The 23,134-nt window shown below is 42.2% G+C and overlaps 2 protein-coding genes across 5 annotated transcripts in view; both read left to right on the top strand.

The window, feature by feature from the left end:
- Positions 1-538: 538 nt before the first annotated feature.
- On the top strand, positions 539-6,676 carry tent4a (terminal nucleotidyltransferase 4A; the record flags this gene model as incomplete). Its single annotated transcript, XM_038725386.1, is given in 6 exon segments — positions 539-665; positions 750-853; positions 1,059-1,234; positions 1,730-1,888; positions 2,166-2,339; positions 3,294-6,676. Coding segments are annotated over 6 exon segments (905 nt in total), but the record flags the coding sequence as incomplete, so codon positions are not given.
- A 14,786-nt stretch (positions 6,677-21,462) lies between these two features.
- adcy2b (adenylate cyclase 2b (brain)) overlaps positions 21,463-23,134 on the top strand; it is a 45,605-nt gene continuing 43,933 nt past the window's right edge. For 3 of the 4 annotated variants that reach the window (XR_005445096.1, XM_038725093.1, XM_038725094.1), the window contains exon 1: positions 22,105-22,368. Coding sequence is in view for 3 of the 4 variants with exons in the window: in XM_038725093.1 (XP_038581021.1) it covers positions 22,105-22,368 (264 nt within the window). In the remaining variant the exon portion in view is untranslated. Of the gene's footprint in view, positions 22,369-23,134 lie in introns of all 4 variants that reach the window. The other variant, XM_038725095.1, reaches the window with a different exon arrangement.

The following is a 23,134-nucleotide window of genomic DNA, read 5'->3' as shown; positions in this document are numbered from 1 at the left end:
CATGTTTGTACCAGTTCTCGTGTGGTTTTTATACTGTGATGTTCCACAAATGGTTGTGCAGTAATTGTCTATTATAATAAATTGTATTGACTCATTAGGTGAATGAATTGGAACAAAGGCTTGAAGTCCCTATGTGTATTAAAATTCCTTATTTTTGTGCCATCCAGTGGTACTTTCAAGAGTGACAAAGCAATGGCACGCTGAGAAATCGAGCTAAAAGCATCACATAGACCGCACCAATTTATACCTGTATTTTTCTGCAAAAGCAAACTTATGCAATCACAATAATTTGAATGCTATGATGATACAAAAAACTGCCAAAGTTTTAGTTTAAGGTCTATAGTTCATACAGTGTGCTACATTTTAGATGACTAACCATATTTCTATGAATGAGCAAGTCATATCCCACAGCAAATGAAGAGTTTGGAGTATGTAAAACAGTAAAAATGCCAAAGGTTTAATATCACAGAGCATACTGGGATTATTTATCTTTACACCTTTTTAATGTTTACTCTTGTGTGTGCATTACTCCGTGTAGGTAATGATGTGGGGAGGGGTTCCTATGGTGCCATGCATGTCAAGCAGGTGCTTGACTACGCCTACACTGTCCTGAATCATGCCGTGTCACCGCTTGCGCAGTCGTATCCCAACAAAGACTCTGAAAGGTTAGTATTCAATCCATTCCACGGTACTGAAGATGCCCAGGATTAAAACGGTGCTGTTTTAAAACCCCTCTCTCTTCCCTGCAGCACCTTGGGTAGGATAATCAGGTTGACCCAAGAAGTGATCGACTACAGGGAATGGATCATTAAGAAGTGGGGGGGCAGGGATCTGGCTCGAACAGACAACAGAGGTACGATTCCTCCAAATCGAATTCTGCATTAATGAAGAAAAACTGCTTGTGCTTTCTGTGATAATATGTTGAAACCATGAACATATGAGAAGTACAGATAGAACAGAAAGTAAATGATTTTTAAGCTGTTTAATAGTCTAAATGATAAAATCGACTGAGCATTTAGAATTTTTCAATTACTGAACATTTGCTTTGACTTTTGTAGTTTCACCTCCCAGGGAGCTGGTGTCTGAGCAGGAGCCCTGTGTGCTCGGTGGCGGGTCAGAGGAGCAGCAAAGGGACTCTGTGTCGCCCCACAGCGCAGACTCCCCCATGTCAATCTCCAGCCCCCAGCAGCACTCTTCAGCCTCCTCTGTCTCCTCACTGTCTGGATCTGACAACGTAAGAAAACGCACACCTGCGGGATAAGCAGATAGGCGCTAGAGCACTTGATGTGGTTTATTTCATTTTTGTAAGTACGTTTTTACTATGGCGAATAGAAACTTGTGTTTGTCAGGTAAATTTTGACAAAGTGAAGAGTCAGTTAACATAAAAGCTTCTCTCTTGACCTCCTGTTTACATCCATAATGCAGTCTGCAGACAGCATGAAATGCAGCACTGCTATGAAACACTCATGGCAAACTACTAAATTGCTGCAGACACAACTGCAGTTTCTTGTGATTATGCTGGGTGTCAACTGCATAATGGAGTAATCCTGCCACCCACCTGATACAACTACACGCAGCATAACCTATTTTATACTCTCGAATCCATCTGAAAAGAGCACCCAATTTGCATCTCATTTTATTGTAGCATTTCGATGGAAACGTGCAGGAGCTACAGCTGACACACTCAAACTTGCTCATTATCGCTTCCTTTTATGTGTATTTTTTCCAGGACTCTGATTCAACACTGCCGTGTCCCGTCCCTCCGCCAGCCCTGCCGCCATACCCGTCTTTTCCTCCTCTGGGCCTAGCTCTACCACCAGGCCTCAACATGGGCACCGGCAAGCCCGGCATGGGAGGACACCATCTCCTCTTGCCCCCAGGCTCACAGGTAATGGCAGCAATGGCTACAGGCACCACGGGTTTACATTTGCTTGGATTGTGAATAGAAATTAGGAACAAGATAAATGATGTAGTGGGTAACATTTGGAATTACAGCAGAAAATGAAACATAAAAATCAGGGTTGTGTAATGTTAAGAGAACGATGTATAAAATTTCAGACTAAGGGTGTTTTGTAACCGGACATTTAGAGCATTTGATACAAACATGAACAGCCATATGTTGTTGCCCTTCCCCCTAATTAATTATTATCCCTTCCGTCCTCCAGGCTCGTGTCTCACTGCCCGGTGGTCTAGCAATGCACTCCATACCTGGCAGACAGGTGTGTATAGACACCGGGCTCCCCCCCTTCTTCCACATGCCCCCCCCAGCCCATGCTCATGCCCCTGCCCCCTCCAGCCCCCAGCCTCCGCTCAGCCCCCACTCCAGCCACACACACAAGGTAGGCGCCGGATGACACAAACACTCACTGTCAAGGCAAACTTGTCTCTCTCTCTCTCTCACTCACACACACACACACACACACACACACACACACACACACACACACACAATATCCATCTCACATTTTCAGTTTGTCCTTATCTGATTTGCCTCTCACACACACTCAGTTTTTCTCTTTAGACTAGTCCTTTAGGTTACATAAAAAATGAAATTGCCATCTATAGTCCATAACCGCCTGATGTTTGTACATCTGGTGTGTACCTGTTGCTATAGGAAATGACATAAACGGGGACATGATCCATAAGACTTTGGAAAATGCTCTTATTCACTTTCCTGCCAGGAGCTGGATAAGAAAATTGATACCACTTTTTTATCTGTACGTTTAATTATGACGCTAAAGCCAGCAGGCAATTAGGTAAGCTAAGCATACACACTGAGAAAGCAGGGGTAATATCTAGTCAAATGAGTTAATGTGTTGGTGAGCTTTGGAGTTGCTGGTAAAAGATTTATTTTTTTTAAACCATTGGAGTGAGCCAGGCAAGCTGTTTCTAGCATAAGCTAACTGCCTGCTTGCTATAGCTTCATATTGAGCATTCAGACATGAGTGGTATCAATTTTCTTATCTAACTCTTAGTAAATGTAATTTATGTAAATATTTATATAATATGTCTTTATGTCCTCACAGCAGTATTACACCAGTGATGTGCACTTGCATGGACTTGATTGGTTAATGCAGTCTGTTGCCAAATGACATAACAAGTCAGGTCCTTTTTTTACGGGAAGACATTTGTTGACAGGGTTTGGTTGTTGTCAAGACAGAATAATGCAGAGAATGTCTAGAAGTCAGTCTACAGGGTTAAATATTCTGTCATGTAAAATAGAATAAATTGCATGATCAGTAAAGAAGTTTTATATATGTGTGTTTTTGTGTCTTCTCTCCACCCCTGCTCAGAACGGAGCCAAGTTCAACGTGAAGGGCTTCCACAACCCACCGCTGGTCAACAACCCTGTTCTGGCTAACCGCGGACACACACACGCTCACTCGCACACACAGTATCACCGCAACACTTGGCGGCGCAGAAAGAGGGACAGCCTCCCGGTTAGCCTCAGCAGATAGAAACCACTCCCCTTCCCCCACTTTTCATCCTACCCCTCTCTGGCTGCAAGACCCTGGCTCTTCATTCGTCTCAAAGGAGGATGGACGGGCAGACAGAGGACCAGAGACCAGCAGTTTTCACTTTGGAGCTGTCGAGACAAGGAACAGCAGCCCACAGCTCTGCATCTTCCTCCTACTATCTCTACCTTTCCATTTCTGCATGACCTTTGTTCACAGTTTGGTAGTGTCAGTATTATGCTTTTCAGTATTTTGTTTTCCTCATCTTTGTTTCAGGTCTCTTTGTTTAGTTTTTGTTGGACTTGGCAGTGATGCCATTACCAAGTTAACTTGACCTCGTCTTGACCCTTGCAGCCGAGCTGCCTGTGGTTCAGTGTTTTGTTTTTTTTTTTGTTTTTTTTGTTTTTTTTTTAATACAGTTTATACATGTAAGAACAAAGGGTTTTTCATTTTGTGCAATAATGTTATTTTTCTTTTTGGAGCTAAAGTGAATGCTTATTTAATTTTGTGTGTGTATATGTAAAGGCATTTTTATACTGTTTTATTTTTGTAGAATTTTAAATTTTGTTTACGAAGCCTTTCCCCAGGCAGCATCTCTGGTGTGTGTGTGTGTGTGTGTGTGTGTGTGTGTGTGTGTGTGTGTGTGTGTGTGTGTGTCGTCAGGTTGAGAAGGACCCCAGTTCAAAGCCCCCCCCCCCCACCCCTTTTCCTCTTCTCTCCCTTTACTTGTCTTGTTCTGTTTGATGAAGAGAAGCAGGATCAGAAAGGGATACGGAGCTTGATATTCTTTCCATTTTCCTTAATGTCTTGTGAAAATAGGCGAGGTTAACATGAAATTTCTCATGGAAGTTTTGTTCCTCGGCCCAATTAGTCTGAGGCATCCGGGAGGGAAATGGAGGGATGAAATTTGCAACCTGGGATATCGTGAGAAATGAGGGGAAAGGATGTACCTCTGTTTTGGCCTAAAAGACGCAGCTCCTGAGCAGATAGGGCTTTAGCAGTGCCACCTCGAGATTGTGTGTATGTGTATATTTCAGTATGTGTGTGTCCCTTATGGGACTGTGCTGTTGCCATATTCTGTCGGTCAGGGGAAGGCTGGCAGTGGCCTGCTACTTTTGTCCTGGCTATCTTTCTCTCCACTGGAGGCAATTTTAAAAGAAACGCTTCCAGAAAGTGCAGGATTTGGGCCTGAAAGAGCCTGTTCTGTTAAACATATATGCTAGTGTCTTTTCATTTGTGCTCGTCTCTTTTTATTACATGTTGTAGGATGGTTGCGGCCAAGAAGGCAGCCACTTATCTGACTTGAATTTGAAGATCAAGATTAGTGTAAGGGGGCAGACAGCCACTTATTCCTGGTCAGAGAAATCCTCTTACACTCCAGTTGAGGGCTGTGGTTGTGGAAATGCGATCCCAGGGCTGAGGTAAACTCTTGCCCGCAGCTGTAAATCAGTGCAGACCAACACTACGATGCTCAGCGATAAGGTTTTCTCCTTTGTGTTCCTGGGCATAGGAGATCTGGGTGGGGTGGGGTGGTGGTGCTTCCTGAACCAAGAACCCTAGTGAAAGGGAATTATATTTTGATTCCGTTCAGGAATCTTGTGTATAAGTGATTGCCAGGTACTTCCGCTAATTGTTTGCAATGCCTTTCTTTGTGTTTACTTGGACTATGTGTACGTCGTTTTCTGTGAGCACACCGTGTCACACAAATACACACACTCACAGGACAGAAGTGTCGAAGGCTGTGACTCGCCCAGAACACTACACACGCTGGTGTTATTACTATGCAAGTGGATTATTATAATTATTGTGTCAACACTCTTGTCTTTTCATTTGGGTTTTGTTTCTTCTCCAAAATGACAAACACTGCTTGTTGGACTGGAGTAATGTTACTGTCCGTCAGGCTCGCCAGCCAACTCATGTGAACTACAAGCCTGACCCCTTTGTATTTGTATGGAGGTCCTGACATGTTTCAAAGTCTAGTTTTCTACATGTATCCGTCAAATGTAAGGAATGGGGGATGTTAATGTCAGTGGTCGGGTCTGGGTCTGTGTAGTGTGTGACATAGTGAAACGTGTGTGAGAACGTATCGAGACTCATGACTTGTCACCACAGGTTGTAAGCAGACGCCCGACAGAACAGGTGCACCCAGAGAGCGACTTGCACTCTGCAGGTGCACCTCAGAAGGGGCCAAAGTGTCCACCAACAATTGTTTACCTTTCACTGAGACTCTGCTCAGTGCTGTTACACTATTTGTTTTCTTTTTCTGTAAACCATGGCAACTCTGACCCCTCAGTCAAAACTGCACCTGGCATCAATTCAATCTCAGATGAAGGGTTTCTGTTTTGGCCGATGGCTCGCAGGCAAAGCAGATTATCAGCTAATCATCACCTCCAGCTAGAGAAATTCCTTTTCACGTTTAATGATTTGACCAAAAAAATCTTTTTTTTAATTGGACACAGACTGCTGGAGTTTCCGGAGATGTGCCCAGCCATACTATCACCTTTCACCCTCTTATTCTCTACGGAACATTATTTCCATCTGTAGGGAGGTGATCACGTTGGTGCATGAAATGCTCAGTCACATGCAATCCTTGCCCGGTATATAAATTGGAAAACAAGCGTGGATATAGTTGGCAAGCCCTTTTAACCCTTTCAAACTGCACCCCTGACAGCCATGTCTGCTTTTAGAGATTAGAACCAGCATTGATGAGAGGCTGAAAATTAAATCGGTCATGGGAGGTTGTTGACTGGTTAGAGTTGCCTGCGTCTCCACAGCAAAGACCTGACATGCAGGATCCTTGGAAGTCTGTATGGATCAAAATCTCTGTGCATCTCAGCGGTCCAACCCTCTCCGTGATCACTTTTCCCTCGTTACTTTCTCTCAGTCCGCTGGTAGCGGAAAGAGTTAAAGTTCTCGGTTGTTCTCTGCCACATTGCCTTCACTTCTTGTTGGTGTAAGTGACGGGGAAAGGGAAGCGACAGAGCGGCTAGGACTGCTGAGATTTTGCAGTACACATGTACATGTAAATGCAATGTAATATTACCCCTATTGCAAAACAATGAGGGATTTTAAACTGGTGGCTGCTGTTTAGAGAAAGGCGGCAGCCCCTTGATGTCCTGGCTGATTCATGAGAGCAGTGGCCCTCTAAATGGACACCTAGCTTTCGGTGGCCAGAGGGGAACCACTGCCCAGCTTCTGTGAGGGGGGGGGGGGGGGTATTTTTTTTTTTGTTGACATTTTTATGTAAATATATTTTTTTCTATTTTATTTTTTAATAAACATTTTAAAACTGCCAGTCAATGTGTGCTTTTTGTAAGTGACCGTGAGGTATGATATTTAAAGCTCCATTAAACCTTCATTGCGGAAATTTAGTCTCCCCTTCTGGCAATGAGAGAAATTACACAAACACTGTCGACAACTGGTTATGGTGCCTACAGGTGAGCTCGCCACAGGCTCCTGTTCAGAAATTGTAAAAAAAATAAATATAGATTTCCAAGACAATGCATTATTTAGGTAGAGTTGCATGTAATAGCTACATAGCTTACTACAAATACATACAAATACATTACTAACCTGTCCAAGAGCAGTAACACGAAATGGGGCTGCCCTCAGTTTTCTCCTTCAGTGCTCTCCAACGAAGAAAAGCTACACAAATCATTATCCGTGTTTGTCTGATTTTTTTTTTTTTAAATCTGGAATCAGAAACTTTATTTGGAGGCTTCTCCGCAGTACTCCTAGTTGTTGTAGCCTTCTTCATTTCTACGGTTGCTCCAGAGACGAGTACAGAGTCGCGTCATGTGTTCATTTACAAATGGCTTTATTGGCATGACTGCATGCTATACAATGCTACCAAAGTATATTAAAACAAACTATACAATTATAATAGTTATTAATAATAAACGTTCTCTCCAATGGACTTTTTTTATAATTACAGCAAAGGCTAATCATGGAGCTTTCTACATGGTTTGGACTTCTCACCCCTTCGGCTCTAGCAAACCATGTCCTGGTTGACATAAATCGCACCATTACCTGTGTGCCAGATTAAAAAAACTCCAGAATACAGAGTGATTTACCTGGCGGTGATGGGCTTAATCAGCATTGCGTGAAATGGTTTGGCAGGGGCTAGAATGTAACAGATGTTCAAAATCAGAATCAAAAGTACTTCATTGATCCCAGAGGGATCATCAAATTGTTGAATTATTAATTGTCCCTTATTATATGTAGGCTAAAAGTCCTGCACTCACACGGCCTTATTACCTTTTTGGCCTCTTGATGGCAGCACAACAAGCTCAACACAACATTCTCACATTATCATGGTATAAAGTTGTAATACAGTGAAAATATCTACACTTTCAGCAGACACAGAGAGCCACATCAAACCGTTATCAAGAGATGTTTTGATCAGATATGTATCACTGTCCAGATGTGCAATGACCGGCCACTGTGTCTATAAAAGAAAGGTTTGTTTAATACAAAAGGAATCTTCAGTTGCTGGTCTGGTCTATAAAACCAAAACAGTAAGCTGAAAGATTAAACTACCCTGTAGGGCTGAGGGAAAACTGCAGATTTTCTGTGGGTTTGTTAGCCTACTGTGGCCCCTTTTACATTACCCAAAGTCATTTGACCCATTGTTCATATAAAAATATTGATTGGTGCAGCTTTAACTGGTCTGGAGTTTCGGTATCTGTACTTTACTTGAGTATTTTTAGTTGTTTCACAACTTTTTACTTTCACTTCCCTACATTTCAAAGCCAAATATCCGGCTTTTTACTCCATTACATTCTGAACTAGACCTCGTAACATTGATATTAGTCGCCCATGCAGCGCACCTGAGTGGAGCAGCATTGAAAAACAAATGCAAAACTCATAAAGCCGACTCATACAACTCTTTATTAAGTTTGATAAACACAGACGGACCACGGTGTTTATAAACTGTAGCTCGGAAAGATGCCCGCGGTGCGTGCACGAAATTAAACTCACGCCTTTGATCAAGAAACATCTGTGGGACCAGTCCTGACAGGATGTGAAGGCACTCCTCATACATCATTTTAAAACAAGACTGTAAAGTTTAGTTACAACTCAACAAGCCAGTTTGAATGGGCCTGATTCAGCTGAACATTAATATATAAAAAATATCTGTAATTACAGGGGCTATGCTTCAGTAGAGTAGATATAGGATCATCAGCCAGAACAAGCACAGCTGATCCACATCCAGCCTCAGCCGGTACCAGCACAGACCCAGTCCAGATGTCTTTGGAAATCACACAGACCCAGGTGAAACACGTCCAGCCTCAGCCAGTACAAGCACAGCCAGAGAGATGTATAGCCAGCATCAGATCCAAGCAGCTCAGACCCTAATGGAACAGTTGCTTCTCCACCAAATAACTCAGCAGATTGGCCCAAAGTCTATCAGACTTCATGATGTCTGAGTTAGTGCGCAGAGGTCTGTTCAAACCAGCACTTGATGTTTTCTAGAAGAGGTTTCTATTCAGGCTCCTTACAGAGGGAGGACTGTAGTGAGTATCGTGGTGTCAGATGTGACGGCTCTGTTTTTGCACTGTGAGTCCCAGCCAGTTTGTGACCGAGTAGTAACGTAGCTGGTAGAGTTTTGGAATATAAACATCTGAAAACTGAAGCCAACCTTGCTCTGTTTGGGACTGTGAGCTGCACTTTATGAGAGTTGCTGAAGTTAACATGTGTGGATTTTTGGTGAGATTGTGAATTGAAAAGTGTTTCAGTTAGTTTTGGTTCCTGCCTCCTTGTCTCATCTTAACATACCCAAAGTCCCACGCAGACTTATCCTCCCCCACATATGGGAAATATCCACTTGTCCTCATGCGACTCACTTTTCCTTATTGTGATTCCCTATAACTTATAATGCTGTATTCAAATCTGTCTTGAGTGAAATTTAAAATATGGATTGTGTAGTACTTTTGCTTTTGATTACTTTTTTACTTTTACTAGAGTAGGTTTATACTGGATGACAGATGAAGTAACATTTTTCATGTGGTATCTGTACTTTTACTTAAGTATGAAAATGTCTTCAACCACTGCCCGGGATTTATGGTTAAGTTCCCACTGTATCTAGGTGTCTACTGTATGTGACTCTGGTTTTTCTTCAGTCAACATGTGATTCTTCTCATCAACACTGGGTGGTGCACACGTACTGCTGTTGGTGTTGAATTAGGAGAACCGCTGAAACACAAGGCCGCCCTACCTTGCTGAGCTCCCTGTTGTCTTCAGTACGCTTAAACCCTTAATTCAACATAGAATCGTCAACAAACCTGACATTCAGTCACACAGGGTCTTCAGTGGTTGTCTGGTGTTTGTATGTGTCTGGATTTGTTCAGGATTAGTTATAGTGTCTGTGCTGGCAGCTGCGGGGCTTCTCATTATAGAAAATAATCAGTCCAGCCAACTCTAAAGCACCTGCCAGGGCATCTTCATGACAATCCTAATCTGTTTGTCTTAACCTTGCTGACATAACCTCTGAACATTAATAAAACTGATCTACAGAGGAAGCATGAGAGGATTAGACCCAAAGCTTTGGTTGAACGAGGTGAAATGGGCCAAAAAAAAAAGATTTCATTTGTAAAGTAGCTACCTGTTCAAAGGTGAGACATATGGATTAGCATTCAGCAGGCGAGGTTGAACAACACAGACAAGGATGACAGGAAAAAGATGAAGAGACAAGAATCAAAGGTTTCTCGGAGTGAGTCAGTGCTCTAAGGGTGCCAAAATCCAATAAGAAAGTTAAAAAGAGACGACTAAGGAGTGCATCTCTGTAATACTGTCAACATGTATTGAACCTGCCTCTTCTGCTAGGAAAAGTGCTGTATGTTCACTGCAAACCAACAGAAGACCATCCATGATAACTAAGTTGGAGTGGATTCTGTTCAATAAACAGATGGCTGGCTTTACTATGTCTGAGGAGTGTCAGCCGTTCAACCAGATGACCCGGCCCGGCCGTCTCTTCTCAGCCAGAGCTGAGTTAAACCACTTTGAGTGGAAAAGCTTGATGCACGGCTGGATAAACAAGTCGCTCACAAGTCAGTGATAAGCTGCATCCACACTTGGTTTGATTCTTCCAAAGGCAGAGCAGAGAGAGTAACAGGCAGATGAGACTGCTCCTGCCTGACCATGATGCTGCATTCAGTCACCTGAAATTCACAGCTTGTATATGTCAGTGAGCTGCGAGGAATTTAAAGCTGCTCGTATTCTGATTTTTATATTATTATTATTTTATATTAACAATGGATTAAATTGTGTGTAATGTGAAAGGTGCCAGTTGCAGCAACAACCCCAGAATCATCACAAGATTCTGCAGTTTCTCTCAGTCTTACAGAGCATTTCAGCGGGTTTGAACTGATTTTATGGCCCGCAACTTTACTGGTTCACTCTCACTACTCTCATCAGCAGCCTTTTCATTTTCTACTGCTGCTCCTACCTGCTCTGCACCGAACAGCAGACAGGCAAAGTTAGCAACTAGCGGGAGAACACAGAGGAGCATTTAGCAGATAAAAATATATTTCTGTAAAACTAAAAGGAGAGTGAATATCCGGAGGATGAGAAATTCAACTCCAAATGAATGCTAATGTTGCACCCTGTCTGCTCAATGGGTAAATAAGCCACTCTCTGCTACCAAATTCACCATGTTAACTTAAAAATGATGAAGAAGAAATTTAAAGAAGGACAGATTAACAAATGTTGCATAGATATGACATAAATACCATACAACCTTCTTTACTTTCTAACTTTATCTTGTGACCCTTCAGGAGGATCTGACGCACAGGTTGGGAAGCCATGCTTAAATGTAAACAGAATTAGCTAAGGTTATCATAATATGTACCACAGATAATGAATGACTGTGAGTGGTAATGAGTTAAATGCTGTCTGAAAGTGTTTTTATGTAAATGTTCACCCTGAGACCACTGCTTACAAAGCACTTTATTAAAGGTTGTATATAGAGTGCTAGTGCAGAGAGAGACCACCGTAGTACTTAATCATGTTGTGAAGCTTCAGTATTTATAAAGGACTGGGGGGCTTCAAACTCAAAGACCAACTTCTCAAGATTTAGTGCTGCAGGAAACAGAGCCAAACTGCATTTTAACAATCCCAGTAAAAATCCTCTGAACAATAGCAATCAAAGGCAATTAAAAGCCTGATTAGTTTAGCATTTTGTCAATTCCCAGACATGTTGTTTATCTCTCAAATAAGGCATTTTTGTCAAGGATTCAAATCCAAAACAGGCTGAGTGTACAGCGTGGTTGAAATCACTGTGTTTGATTGAGAAAACCATTGCACGTCGTACTTAATGAATCCCACAGTGTTCGTCTTAATGAGGAATCAGGAATTCTCAGTGTGGGTGGTATATCTCGCTTTCTACATCACTCTGTCTCTCTTTCCCACCTTGATTGCTACTTATCTAGGTCATCACAGTGTGTTTTAATCACCGCTGGGTTAAGAGGGACCCAGTTAGGTGATGAAGCCCACTTTTCTCTCATCAAGGTGAGAAATCTGCTTAATTTCTAGCACCTCGTCAGTCCTGCTGTAATTATCATTGTTTACGCACAGCTGCATCCTGGCTCCTATATTCATAAGATGCTTTTTAACCTAGATCAGTTTTTTTGGCCCTCAATATCTTCAAATACGTCACATATAGTATACAGAAGTACAGATTATGTTTGACCATTTAATATTTGTTCTCCATAATACAGGATTCACCTCCATCACTGTTGATTTCCCATATTAGTCAGTGTGGATGTGTGACGCCAAGTAGGCACAAATAAAGATAGTCTGTACGCTGATTTATGACAAGTCTCGTGGGTGCATGCCTGTGTGTTATTGCTGTTGCTGGTGTACTTAAAACGGCAACACACAGAGGAAACTGAGAATCTAGAATCCAATTGTTATTCCCTCTGTTCTTTCTGAGCTCACGCTGCTCTTTGTTTTAAAAAAAGTGACAAGCTGCAGATTTCTCTCAGCAGGCCTGCCAGCTTCGTGCATCCTAATTATTCATTTGATTACCCCAAAAAAGCTTTAAAAAAACAGACTCCTAAATACAGAGGAAATGTCTTGGAGCCTCGCATTAAAACTGCACAATGACAGGCATATGTGCAATATAGTATAACGCACCAAGGAGGCAATTTCTCTCAGCTACTAAGCATTTGTGCAGGTCAGATGTCATTTGTTTTTCTTCCAATCCGCAATGTGTAACTTGTCACTGCGCACAAGCGCTTTTCAATCAAGAATAGGTCATGACCAATAGACCATATCAACTACCTGTGACAGTCATTTTTTATATTTCATTGGTTGCTGTCTTGATTTAATCAAGTGACTTGACCCTTTATTTAAAGTTGAACCTACGTACTGTATGTTTATGTTTTGTTTTATAGATTATAATACTGTATTACTCTATAATTGTAATAGTTTGGGGTAATGCAATACCTTCTAAAATCCACTTTAAATTATCCATCATATCATTAAAGCTACACTACTGTATTTAAAAAAACAACAACTGTGGATCATAAGTGTAATGTGCTAGGGGTCGCTTGTAGAGACGAAACCACATTGAATTATCATCCGACTCTTCAGTTCCCCTTAGGTCCATGCATCTTTTTTGCCTAGCCTAAAGCTAAAGAGCCAGATATTTCCTTCAGAAGTTAGTGAAGATCAAAACAAAGCTTAAATAGGGAATATTGGAATACATATCAGTTATTCAGAAACACAATTTAAAATAAATGCTAAAGTTGCTTTGTGTCTGTTTGACATTTCTATGATATTTGAGTCATTTCCTTACAATGTTGATTACCCACATAGTTTGCCAAATAATTTTTGCCAAATGGCTTAATTTTGTACTCAAAGTTGCAAAAGTTGGTTAGTTGTTAAAACGGGGTTGTGACGTATGACTAGAGTAATTCCATGAGTCATACGTCATTCTCCAAGCTTGCGCAGGCGCACTGTCATGCCTCTTTAAAAAGCTGTCCCGCCGTCACGCCTCTTTAAGTCAGAGCATCAAACCGATAAACATGTTGTGAGCTAGCTAACCAATTTATGGAGTATTATGTAATTTACTTAGAACTTAGAGTAGGTATGCCTCTCTGTGTCTGATTGTTGGTTTGTCTTTCTAGTTTAGCTAGCTAAGTTAACTAAGTTGTAGTTAGCTAGGTGTAGTTAGCTAGCATAGTTATTGCAGAAAGTTGGCTAACAGAGGGTCTTCATTTTATTTTTTAGTTTCCTCCTCTTGGTGTAGTGTGCTGTTCATTTTCATAATGGCATTTGTGAGTGCAGTTTTGGAGGACAAATGACAGAAAACGCGTTGCACTTTCACCTGCCACCGTCTTATATACAGTCTGCAACACGCATTTTACTGACGGCCGTTTTACCAATGCATCGGTGGAGGCACCCACCACACCCCACACGTAAAGTAAGCGCACCTTAAAACGTAGTGGGAGATATCGTGTGCAGTGCGTGACAGGACCATCGACTGTATGATTGATAATAGCTGATACGCGCACATTAGTTTCTATCATAGGTAAGTAATAGCTACTCCTGCCAGATAGTAAAGTGTACTAAACTTTACAGTGTAGTGATGTTAACACAGCATATCGTTTGTGCACACTCCAGCCGGTCAGTTTTTGGTTGTCATAGTAATGTATTACGTCCGACTATTAATCACACCCCCATTCTCTTTGTTTAAGAAAAAACGTTAACCAAAAACGGCAGTTAAAACTGGCTTGAGGCTTTAAGAATGGTTTCAAACATTAGAATGTTAATGTTACCGCCAAAATAAAATTTGGAAACTCAACAGGAAGAAAAGAAAATGTTTGTCAAGGTGAGAATTCCTCAGAAAAAAAGAAGTTGTTAAATTTATAACATAAATCAGTCTTAACTTTCACATTAGTATTTACCACTTTGGATCATTTATGCACACTTGTCTTATAGTTGCAGTATTTCCCACAGCACATGAAGGCAGCATAGTTCCACAGTTCTCTCTCCATCTGCTTGTGTTCCCTCGTCTTCTTTCCTGACACATGCAGACAGTGCCTCTGTCTGCATGTGGGAGGGTGTTGATGTACAGTTAGTGTGTTAAGGCCACTCTTTCTCAATGTGGTCTCATTCTGTCACCACTTTTTCAGTGGTGTGTGTGTGTGTGTGTGTGTGTGTGTGTGTGTGTGTGTGTGTGTGTGTGTGTGTGTGTGTGTGTGTGTGTGTGTGTGTGTGTGTGTGAGAGAGAGAGAGAGAAGTGGGTAGCAGGTGACCAGCATAACCACACCTGTTGTTAATGTGATGGAGTATAATCTTAGATAGCTAGCTATATAGAGAGATATATATAGAAGACCCCATTTATAGCACAATGAACACATACATGATGAATGGGATGTGGTTTGACAACATAGAAGTTGTCTGTGTCTCACACACACTTGCTCATATCTGCTGGTCTGTGTGTGCGTGTGTGTGAGTGTGTGTGTATTTCACTTAATTTTTGGGGTTACTTCCTCATGTTTTCTATCATCTTTCTCCCCTCACAGTCTAAATTACACTTCACAGATTAGTTCCACAGTAATGCTTCTGCCACTTGGGGAAGTTTGAGAGTGTGTGTTTGTCGGGGGGGTGGGGGGTAATCTTGGTAAAGAATGGGATTCCCCTAATTTGAGTAACATTGCTCAAGGGCTCTTGAATTTTCATTCATCACACATTTATCACACTGTGCCAAGGACAAGTTGAATAAAGGAAAATGGCTCACAGTTCAAGCTGTCTCTCACTTGCACAATTACAAACACACACAGACACACTCTTAAACTGTCATGGGGGTTGAGTGTGTGTGTCCGCGTGCAAGTAGCTCAGCTCAGTTCATTAATCTGGTCTTTGTTGTGTCAAGGCAGACCTAATTAGATTACATTATACACACTTATTCAAGGCAACCAAGTAGGAAGCATATATTGCAATATGGTATGAGCACACAAACACACACATACAAACGCAGGGATAAAACAGACAAGACACCAAACACGGCAGATTAAGACCTCTTAACACGTTTGTCAAATGCCTCTGTTGCCACCAGAAGGGAGATTTGATGTGACCATGAAACACAGATTCTCGCTCATTTCCACAGGGTCAAAAAGCCGTCGAGACGGCGCAGACTCACAGTCACAAGAGGCAGAATGATCAACACTGAATGGCTGTAAATACATCACACTTCATATCATTCAGCTATCATCTTGTCAAGTCGGAATCTGGGTTATTCTGATGACGTCAGTCATCCCTTCTATCTCTCTACTGTCTATCTCTTTCCTGTAACTAAAATAAATAATAAATAAATATTTAGGCTTCTGCTGTTCGAGAAGGCCTGATATACTGCAACGGCGCCTTACATTCAGGAGGTTAATGACACTGAGAACTTCAACCTCTTCCTCCAACCATTGGAGCAGCTGGCCTCAAGAAGTTCAAATTTCTGTCATTTTTGAGATTGTAGTGGTGTTGTAGAAATGGAGTGCATCATATTCAAACCCTATTTACGGTAACCCGTAGGCGTTTATTGTGTACTTTACGTTATGTTATTAAGCTGAACGATACACCGTGGTGAATACTTTGATGTGGAAAAATTCTAAACTATTAATTTGAATTGTTTGTCTTTATCATTTCTCCAGTTTCTATAATTACTATTAATATTATGGTAACACTTAGGCTGCCGATTCATGCCCTTGCCTCATCAACACCTCACATAAAATTGTTGGCGGCCATTTTGTCAAACAACTTTGTGGGTAAAGAAAGATGGACACCTAGGAAACTAAAGACCCAGATATTTTTCTTAGCAATTTGTTGAGACCAAAACAGAGCTAAAAGGTGACTTTTAGTTACTTTTGTCAAGGTGGCTATACACCTAGCTTCAGATGAATGCTAACATTGCTGTGCACTAACTGTGCAATACTAATACTATACAGTACAGGTGCTGGTCATATAATTAGAATATCATCAAAAAGTTGATTTATTTCAGTAATTCCATTCAAAAAGTGAATAATAATGTATACATTCATTCCACATAGACTGATATATTTCCAGTGTTCATTCCTTTTAATTTTGATGACTATAACTGACAACTAATGAAAACCCCAAAATCAGTATCTCAGAAAATTAGAATATTGTGAAAAGGTTCAATATTGAAGACACCTGGTGCCACACTCTAATCAGCTAATTAACTCAAAACACCTGCAAAGGCCTTTAAATGGTCTCTCAGTCTAGTTCTGTAGGCTACACAATCATGGGGAAGACTGCTGACTTGACAGCTGTCCAGAAGACGACCATTGACACACAAAAGGTCATTGCTAAAGAGGCTGGCTGTTCACAGAGCTCCGTGTCCAAGCACATTAATAGAGAGGCGAAGGGAAGGAAAGGATGTGGTAGAAAAAAGTGTACAAGCAATAACCGCACCCTGGAGAGGATTGTGAAACAAAAGCCATTCAAAAATGTGGGGGAGATTCACAAAGAGTGGACTGCAGCTGGAGTCAGTGCTTCAAGCACCACCACGCACAGACGTATGCAAGACATGGGTTTCAGCTGTCGCATTCCTTGTGTCAAGCCACTCTTGAACAAGACACAGCGTCAGAAGCGTCTCGCCTGGGCTAAAGACAAAAAGGACTGGACTTCGGCTGAGTGGTCCAAAGTTATGTTCTCTGATGAAAGTAAATTTTGCATTTCCTTTGGAAATCAAGGTCCCAGAGTCTGGAGGAAGAGAGGAGAGGCACAGAATCCACGTAGCTTGAAGTCCAGTGTAAAGTTTCCACAGTCAGTGATGGTTTGGGGTGCCATGTCATCTGCTGGTGTTGGTCCACTGTGTTTTCTGAGGTCCAAGGTCAACGCAGCCGTGTACCAGGAAGTTTTAGAGCACTTCATGCTTCCTGCTGCTGACCAACTTTATGGAGATGCAGATTTAATTTTCCAACAGGACTTGGCACCTGCACACAGTGCCAAAGCTACCAGTACCTGGTTTAAGGACCATGGTATCCCTGTTCTTAATTGGCCAGCAAGCTCGCCTGACCTTAACCCTATAGAAAATCTATGGGGTATTGTGAAGAGGAAGATGCGATAGGCCAGACCCAACAATGCAGAAGAGCTGAAGGCCACTATCAGAGCAACCTGGGCTCTCATAACACCTGAGCAGTGCCACAGACTGATCGACTCCATGCGACGCTGCATTGCTGCAGTAATTCAGGCAAAAGGAGCCCCAACTAAGTATTGAGTGCTGTACATGCTCATACTTTTCATGTTCATATTTCTCAGTTGGCCAACATTTCTAAAAATCCTTTTTTTGTATTGGTCTTAAGTAACCACACAACATCATTGTTCCACATCTTACCATTAGGACTAAACGTTGAACTGTTGCCGGTGTTCTGACGATCTATGCTGCCTTGCCGAAAAATGATTACATTGCGCAAATCAATAGACTCGACTCTACTCAGCCCTGCTCCGTTTTCCATTGCAGATAGTACCCAGAGATAGTACGTAGCTTGTCGTCATAGCGACGCCACACACAACTGCCGCGACATAATGTTCAATGCGACACACACACCAGCTCTTAAAATATATCTACGGTTAAAATGTTTCAACATTACTGAGATTGTAAAGACAGATAAGCGGTATGAAAACCTTCCAGCTGTGTTTTCCTCTGCCAAAAATATTCAAGCACATTTTTGTTCCGCCATCACTTCTCGTAAAACTGTCAATATTCGACATCTACACAGCTGATTTCTCGCCTCAAAACTTCTCAGAAGTGGATTTAGTGATGAAATTACATACAAAACTGTAAAATATAAAACTTTCTGTTGCTGGCCTCTGTCTGGTGCAGCAATGATGATGCAGTGAATAGTGAATATTCTCTCTGACCAATGCTAAAGCTGTTTTCAAGTTACATTTTAGTATCCCTCAGCTCGCTTGGAACCTCGACAGAGGTGAGGTGATACGAAAAAAAGTACCTGGAAGCAGGTACAGGTACAACATTTCTACGATGGAAACCCAAACAAACGGGAGTCGAGCCAAAGGGACTCCGCTCAGACTAGTTTGGTTTGAGGGCGTGCCTGACCCGATAGCTGCTTGGCAAGCTTTATGACGCATTTTCATTGTGACGTCACAAGTAAAGGAAGTGAAGGACTGGACTACAAATGAGCTGTTTACAAGCGGTTCAGAGCAGAGCTTTCTGTGGGAGATGGGAACTCCCTTTGGGCTGGACTTTGCGCTTTTTCACTTTGCAAACCTGTTACATGCACAAAAAAGATATATAACTCAATAAAGGATAAATAAAACATAATACTACCTCTTTAATACATTGCATCTGCTGCATATATTTGCATCTGTGAATAAATGTAATGTAATACATTCTCAAAACCCAAGTAAGTATTGAATGGGGACAAAACGCTATTTTTTGTGTCATTTCTACTCTCTAGTGGTCACAAAATTGCCTCTTGCAGCTTTTATTTAATGTATGGTTTTTTTTGCTATAAACAATTGTTGAATGGATGGATTCTTGAAAAAGATTAAAGTCAACAGCTAAACGGTACTTACAGTTCTGACCATAATAACAGCATTTTAATCAAAACAATCAAAGCATTACTGACCCGCATGGAGTTTTCTTTTTGTATTCTACAACATGATTAAAACATGAGAATCTCTCTTTTTAGAGGTCACTTGACAGAGCATATATGTGGAGAATATTTTGGTAGCTTGAGAGTTAATGTGCAGCAGGACATGATAATGTGGGTATCATTATCATTATCACTGTCATTATTGTCATTACATTTGCCAGTTGGATAGTGATTCTGTATGAATTTCTCACCATGTTGCTGTCTCCACAGTGATTGATTTCCCTGTTCTGCACTCTTTCTGAAAATATTCCATAAAATCCAGCTGTGAATCCTGAGTAAGTCCATTAAGTTTTCACACATACAGCTAATCAGATTTTTACAACAAGTTCACTGTTGCATTCCGGGATTTTCAAAATTACACCAAAAGCCTGGAGGGGGTGCAACTGACAAGTCGAATTACATGAAATATAGGGAACCCAGGTGTCCTTGTTGTAATAATGTGCCCTCAGGGCCATCAATGAGCCTTTTCATTTAAGTACTGACAACATCATGCGTGCCATCAATCAAAGCAAGGCAACATACTGTAAACAGCCCAAATTGCATTTATGTTTTTCCTGCTAGGGATGCTAATATCGGTCTGTTTGCTGTATGGTCATTCGGTCCAAATGTTGCATAGATCAGTGGTTCAGGGGGCCTTGAGGAGGTTCCCCTGGGGGCCCCCAGCAAAAAGGGTAATAATTTATTATCACTGTAATTCCATCCATAACTAACATACTGACATGACGTATGCTTACTTTGGTCATGGGTTTCATACACTTCCTGTAATAAAACATCTAAAAACAAAAATCCTATCAGATAGGGGACCCTGGGCAAAATCTTACCAAATGGGCATCCGTGGTCTAATTTGTGTCAGTTTAGGGGTCCTTGATGTGAAAAAGTTTGAGAAAAACTGGCATAGATTGCCAAAAAATGTTGTGCAGATCCCCAGACCAGGTTTGGTACAGCCTTTCATCTGGACTTCATCAGGATGAACTGTGATAACTTTGGTGGTTCCCTAACTTTTAATCTGGCACCATCTTTAGGTCAAAGGTCCGCCTCAGCTGTTTAGTGCATAATGGCAAGTGTTAGCACGCTAACTCACTAAACTAAGATAGTGACCATGACGAACATTTTCTATTAAACATCTGTTAAACGTCAGCATTTTAACGCTGTTATAGTGAGCATTCCAACAGGCTAATGTTAAAATTCAGTTCAAAGCACTGTTGTGCCCTCATACAAGCTCACAGAGCCGCTAGCACGTTTGTGAAGTCTGTTCACTTTGTATAAGTTATTACCAGTTTTACCACAGGGTGCGTCCATTATTCAGTGGGTATAATGTGTTTGCTGCTTTGCTGATGGCTGACTGTAATTTTCAGTGCTCTGGGACAGAGGCCTGTTGCCTTTATTTTCACCCTGGATAACATCACCACTGAGCTATTATCAGAAAATGTAAAGCCTATAGGTTCTAAAGATGACCTTCAGCAGTGTTTATCATCATCAGATACGCTGTATGCTTGGCTTTAGCATACAGACTCTCTTTCTCCCTCTGTCTGGTTAGCGTGCTAAGAGGAAACTATGTGAATTTGACACATTGAAGTGGCACGGCCATTTTTCACACTTCACAGAGCATCACATGTAGTATGGCAAGAGGGCAGAGAGGGAGCCTGGTGAGGCAGAACGGGAGTCGAAATGAAAGAGAGAGAAATGAAAGCTGGGAGGAAGAGAGGAATATTGGGATTTTGGGTTCGTCAGATCTTATTTTACTCCCACCGCCGACACACACACACACACACACACACACACACACATACACACACACACATACACACACACACATACAGGCGCTGTCGCTCTCAAACTTTCACTCGTTATCAGCTCTCTCCTTCCCCCCTCCGTTTGAAGCACCGATCTCTCTTCCTCCCACACTCTCTCTGTCTCCCGAGGTTTCTCCTTCCTGACTTTGTTTCTTCTTTCCTCGTCCTCCCCATCCTTCCCCCCGTATGTGTATGTGATTTTCCTGCCCGCCTTTTTATCTCGTCACCGGCTGCTGGATGGCATTTTATTCTCTTTCCATCCACGCTCTGCTGCTCTTCTTGGTTTTGCACAGCTGTTACAACCCCTCTCACACACTCATGTTCGCTCACTCACACAAACACTTGCTGACAAACACACTCTAGTTCTTCCTCTCTAACTTCACACACGCTGCGGTTTCTCTCTTATGTAAAGTTGTAGTTCTCTTCATTTTTCTGTACCCTGCAAACACACACACACACACACGCACGCACACACACACACACACACACACACACACACACACACACACACACACACACTGTCTTGAGTCATATACCACCTCTCTCCACATAGGCTAATCTCACACATCACAATTCTCACATTTCCACTCGCTCTGATAGGTACAGCACACACACACACTCACACACTTTAACCCGCTAGCTCTCCCCACCACAGGCATTGGTACACACCCTCGCTCCTCTCTCTCTCTCCTTTCTCCCTCCCAGTTATACACACTCTCTCTCTCTCTCTCAGTCCTCATCTGCACCTCAGCAGAGTAACATGTTGCCTCGTCGCAGCTACAGCGCCGTGCGGTAAGCAGAGGCTGCCTGCTCTCCATCCGACTGGCCAAATATAAAGAGCAAACAAGAAGGAGAAGCAAGAGGAAGGGAACTGAAGTCTCATCTCTCCTCTTTGGTGTCTGGCCACTTCTGCTGAGAGGAAGAGGAGGAGGTGGAGGAGGAGAAGGAGGAAGATCCGTTTTCACACCGTCCTGACTCAGTTTGTCACATCAAGCAGAAGGAGCGGCAGAGGATGCAAGGGAAAGCAGATGAGGTGAAAAGTTGTCTCTCCCTCACTCAGCTGTCCATGCATCGCACACAGCTGAGCAAACTTTTTTAAAACCAAGAGGAGGAGGAGGTGGACTTTTTAAGCGTGAGGAGGAAAGGGAGTGAAAGCATCCCTCAGCACGTGTTTTGGTCAGTAAGAAAGCAGGGCCGTCCTTCCACAGGCAGCTACCCATGTGGCAGGAGGCTCTGTGGACCCACGGACGCTACTTGCTGGAGAAGAACGATGGCGGCGAGGGTGCCGAGGGGCCCGAGGGCCTGGGAGACGGGTGCCCGGGTTTCCAGAGCGAGGTGTGCGTGGAGGGCGAGAAGCCCCAGGACTGGCTCTATGAGTCCTACTACAGAATGAGCCAGCAGCATCCGCTGATCGTGTTCCTGCTGCTGATCGTCATGGGAACCTGCCTCGCGCTGCTGGCGGTGTTCTTCGCTTCAGGACTGGTGAGTGAGTGTGTGCGTGTGTGTGTGTGTGTGTGTGTGTGTGTGTGTGTGTGTGTGTGTGTGTGTGTGTGTGTGTGTGTTTGTCTACTTAGTGTAGTTTCATCTAGTTAATATATAAAAGACAGCACATCAGGAAATGTTACTACTGTTGTTCTTATCACAACAGTTTCACAGTAGTAACAACCTAATCTGTGGCAGTTTGTGACATTTACATGTTTTGCTCTCTTAGCATCAGAAATCACTTCTTTCTTCATATTTAAAATTAATAGAACAAGAAGTTGGCACTCAAAGGAATAGTTTGACTTTTTGATAAATACGCTTATTTGGTTTCTTCTGGAGGGAGAGATAAAAAGATAACATTCTCATGTCTGTTCAATCCTTATGAAGCCGGAGCCGGCAGACAGTTAGCTTAGCATAAAGACTGGAAACAAGCTAGCCTTGCTCTCTCTGACAGTTCAGAAGCCCTTCTACAGCTCATTAATTAACATTAACATGTTACACCTCATGTGTTTAATCACTTCAACAAAACAAAGCTTAAAACAAAGCAAATACTGGAAAGCGCATTTCCCCCAATATATGTTCCTTTAATATGAGCTGCACTAAAGCCAGCACAAAGAAAACTTAAAAAAGACAACATTACAGTATGGCACACACGGAGTGTTTGTATTTTGACTTAAATGTGTCACCATAGAAATTCAAGTATGTCACTGTAATTACTTTATTTTGGCCCTCCACCCCAAACCCTCCTTCTTTGTCTCGTTCCACT

This window comes from Micropterus salmoides, unplaced genomic scaffold (assembly GCF_014851395.1).
Source record: "Micropterus salmoides isolate LMB-PRFRI ecotype aquatic unplaced genomic scaffold, ASM1485139v1 Ms_hic_scaffold_17, whole genome shotgun sequence".
In the NCBI taxonomy this organism is placed as follows: domain Eukaryota; kingdom Metazoa; phylum Chordata; class Actinopteri; order Centrarchiformes; family Centrarchidae; genus Micropterus; species Micropterus salmoides.
The sequence above is the reverse complement of the archived record's forward strand: the minus strand, read 5'-3'. Positions and strand labels throughout refer to the sequence as shown.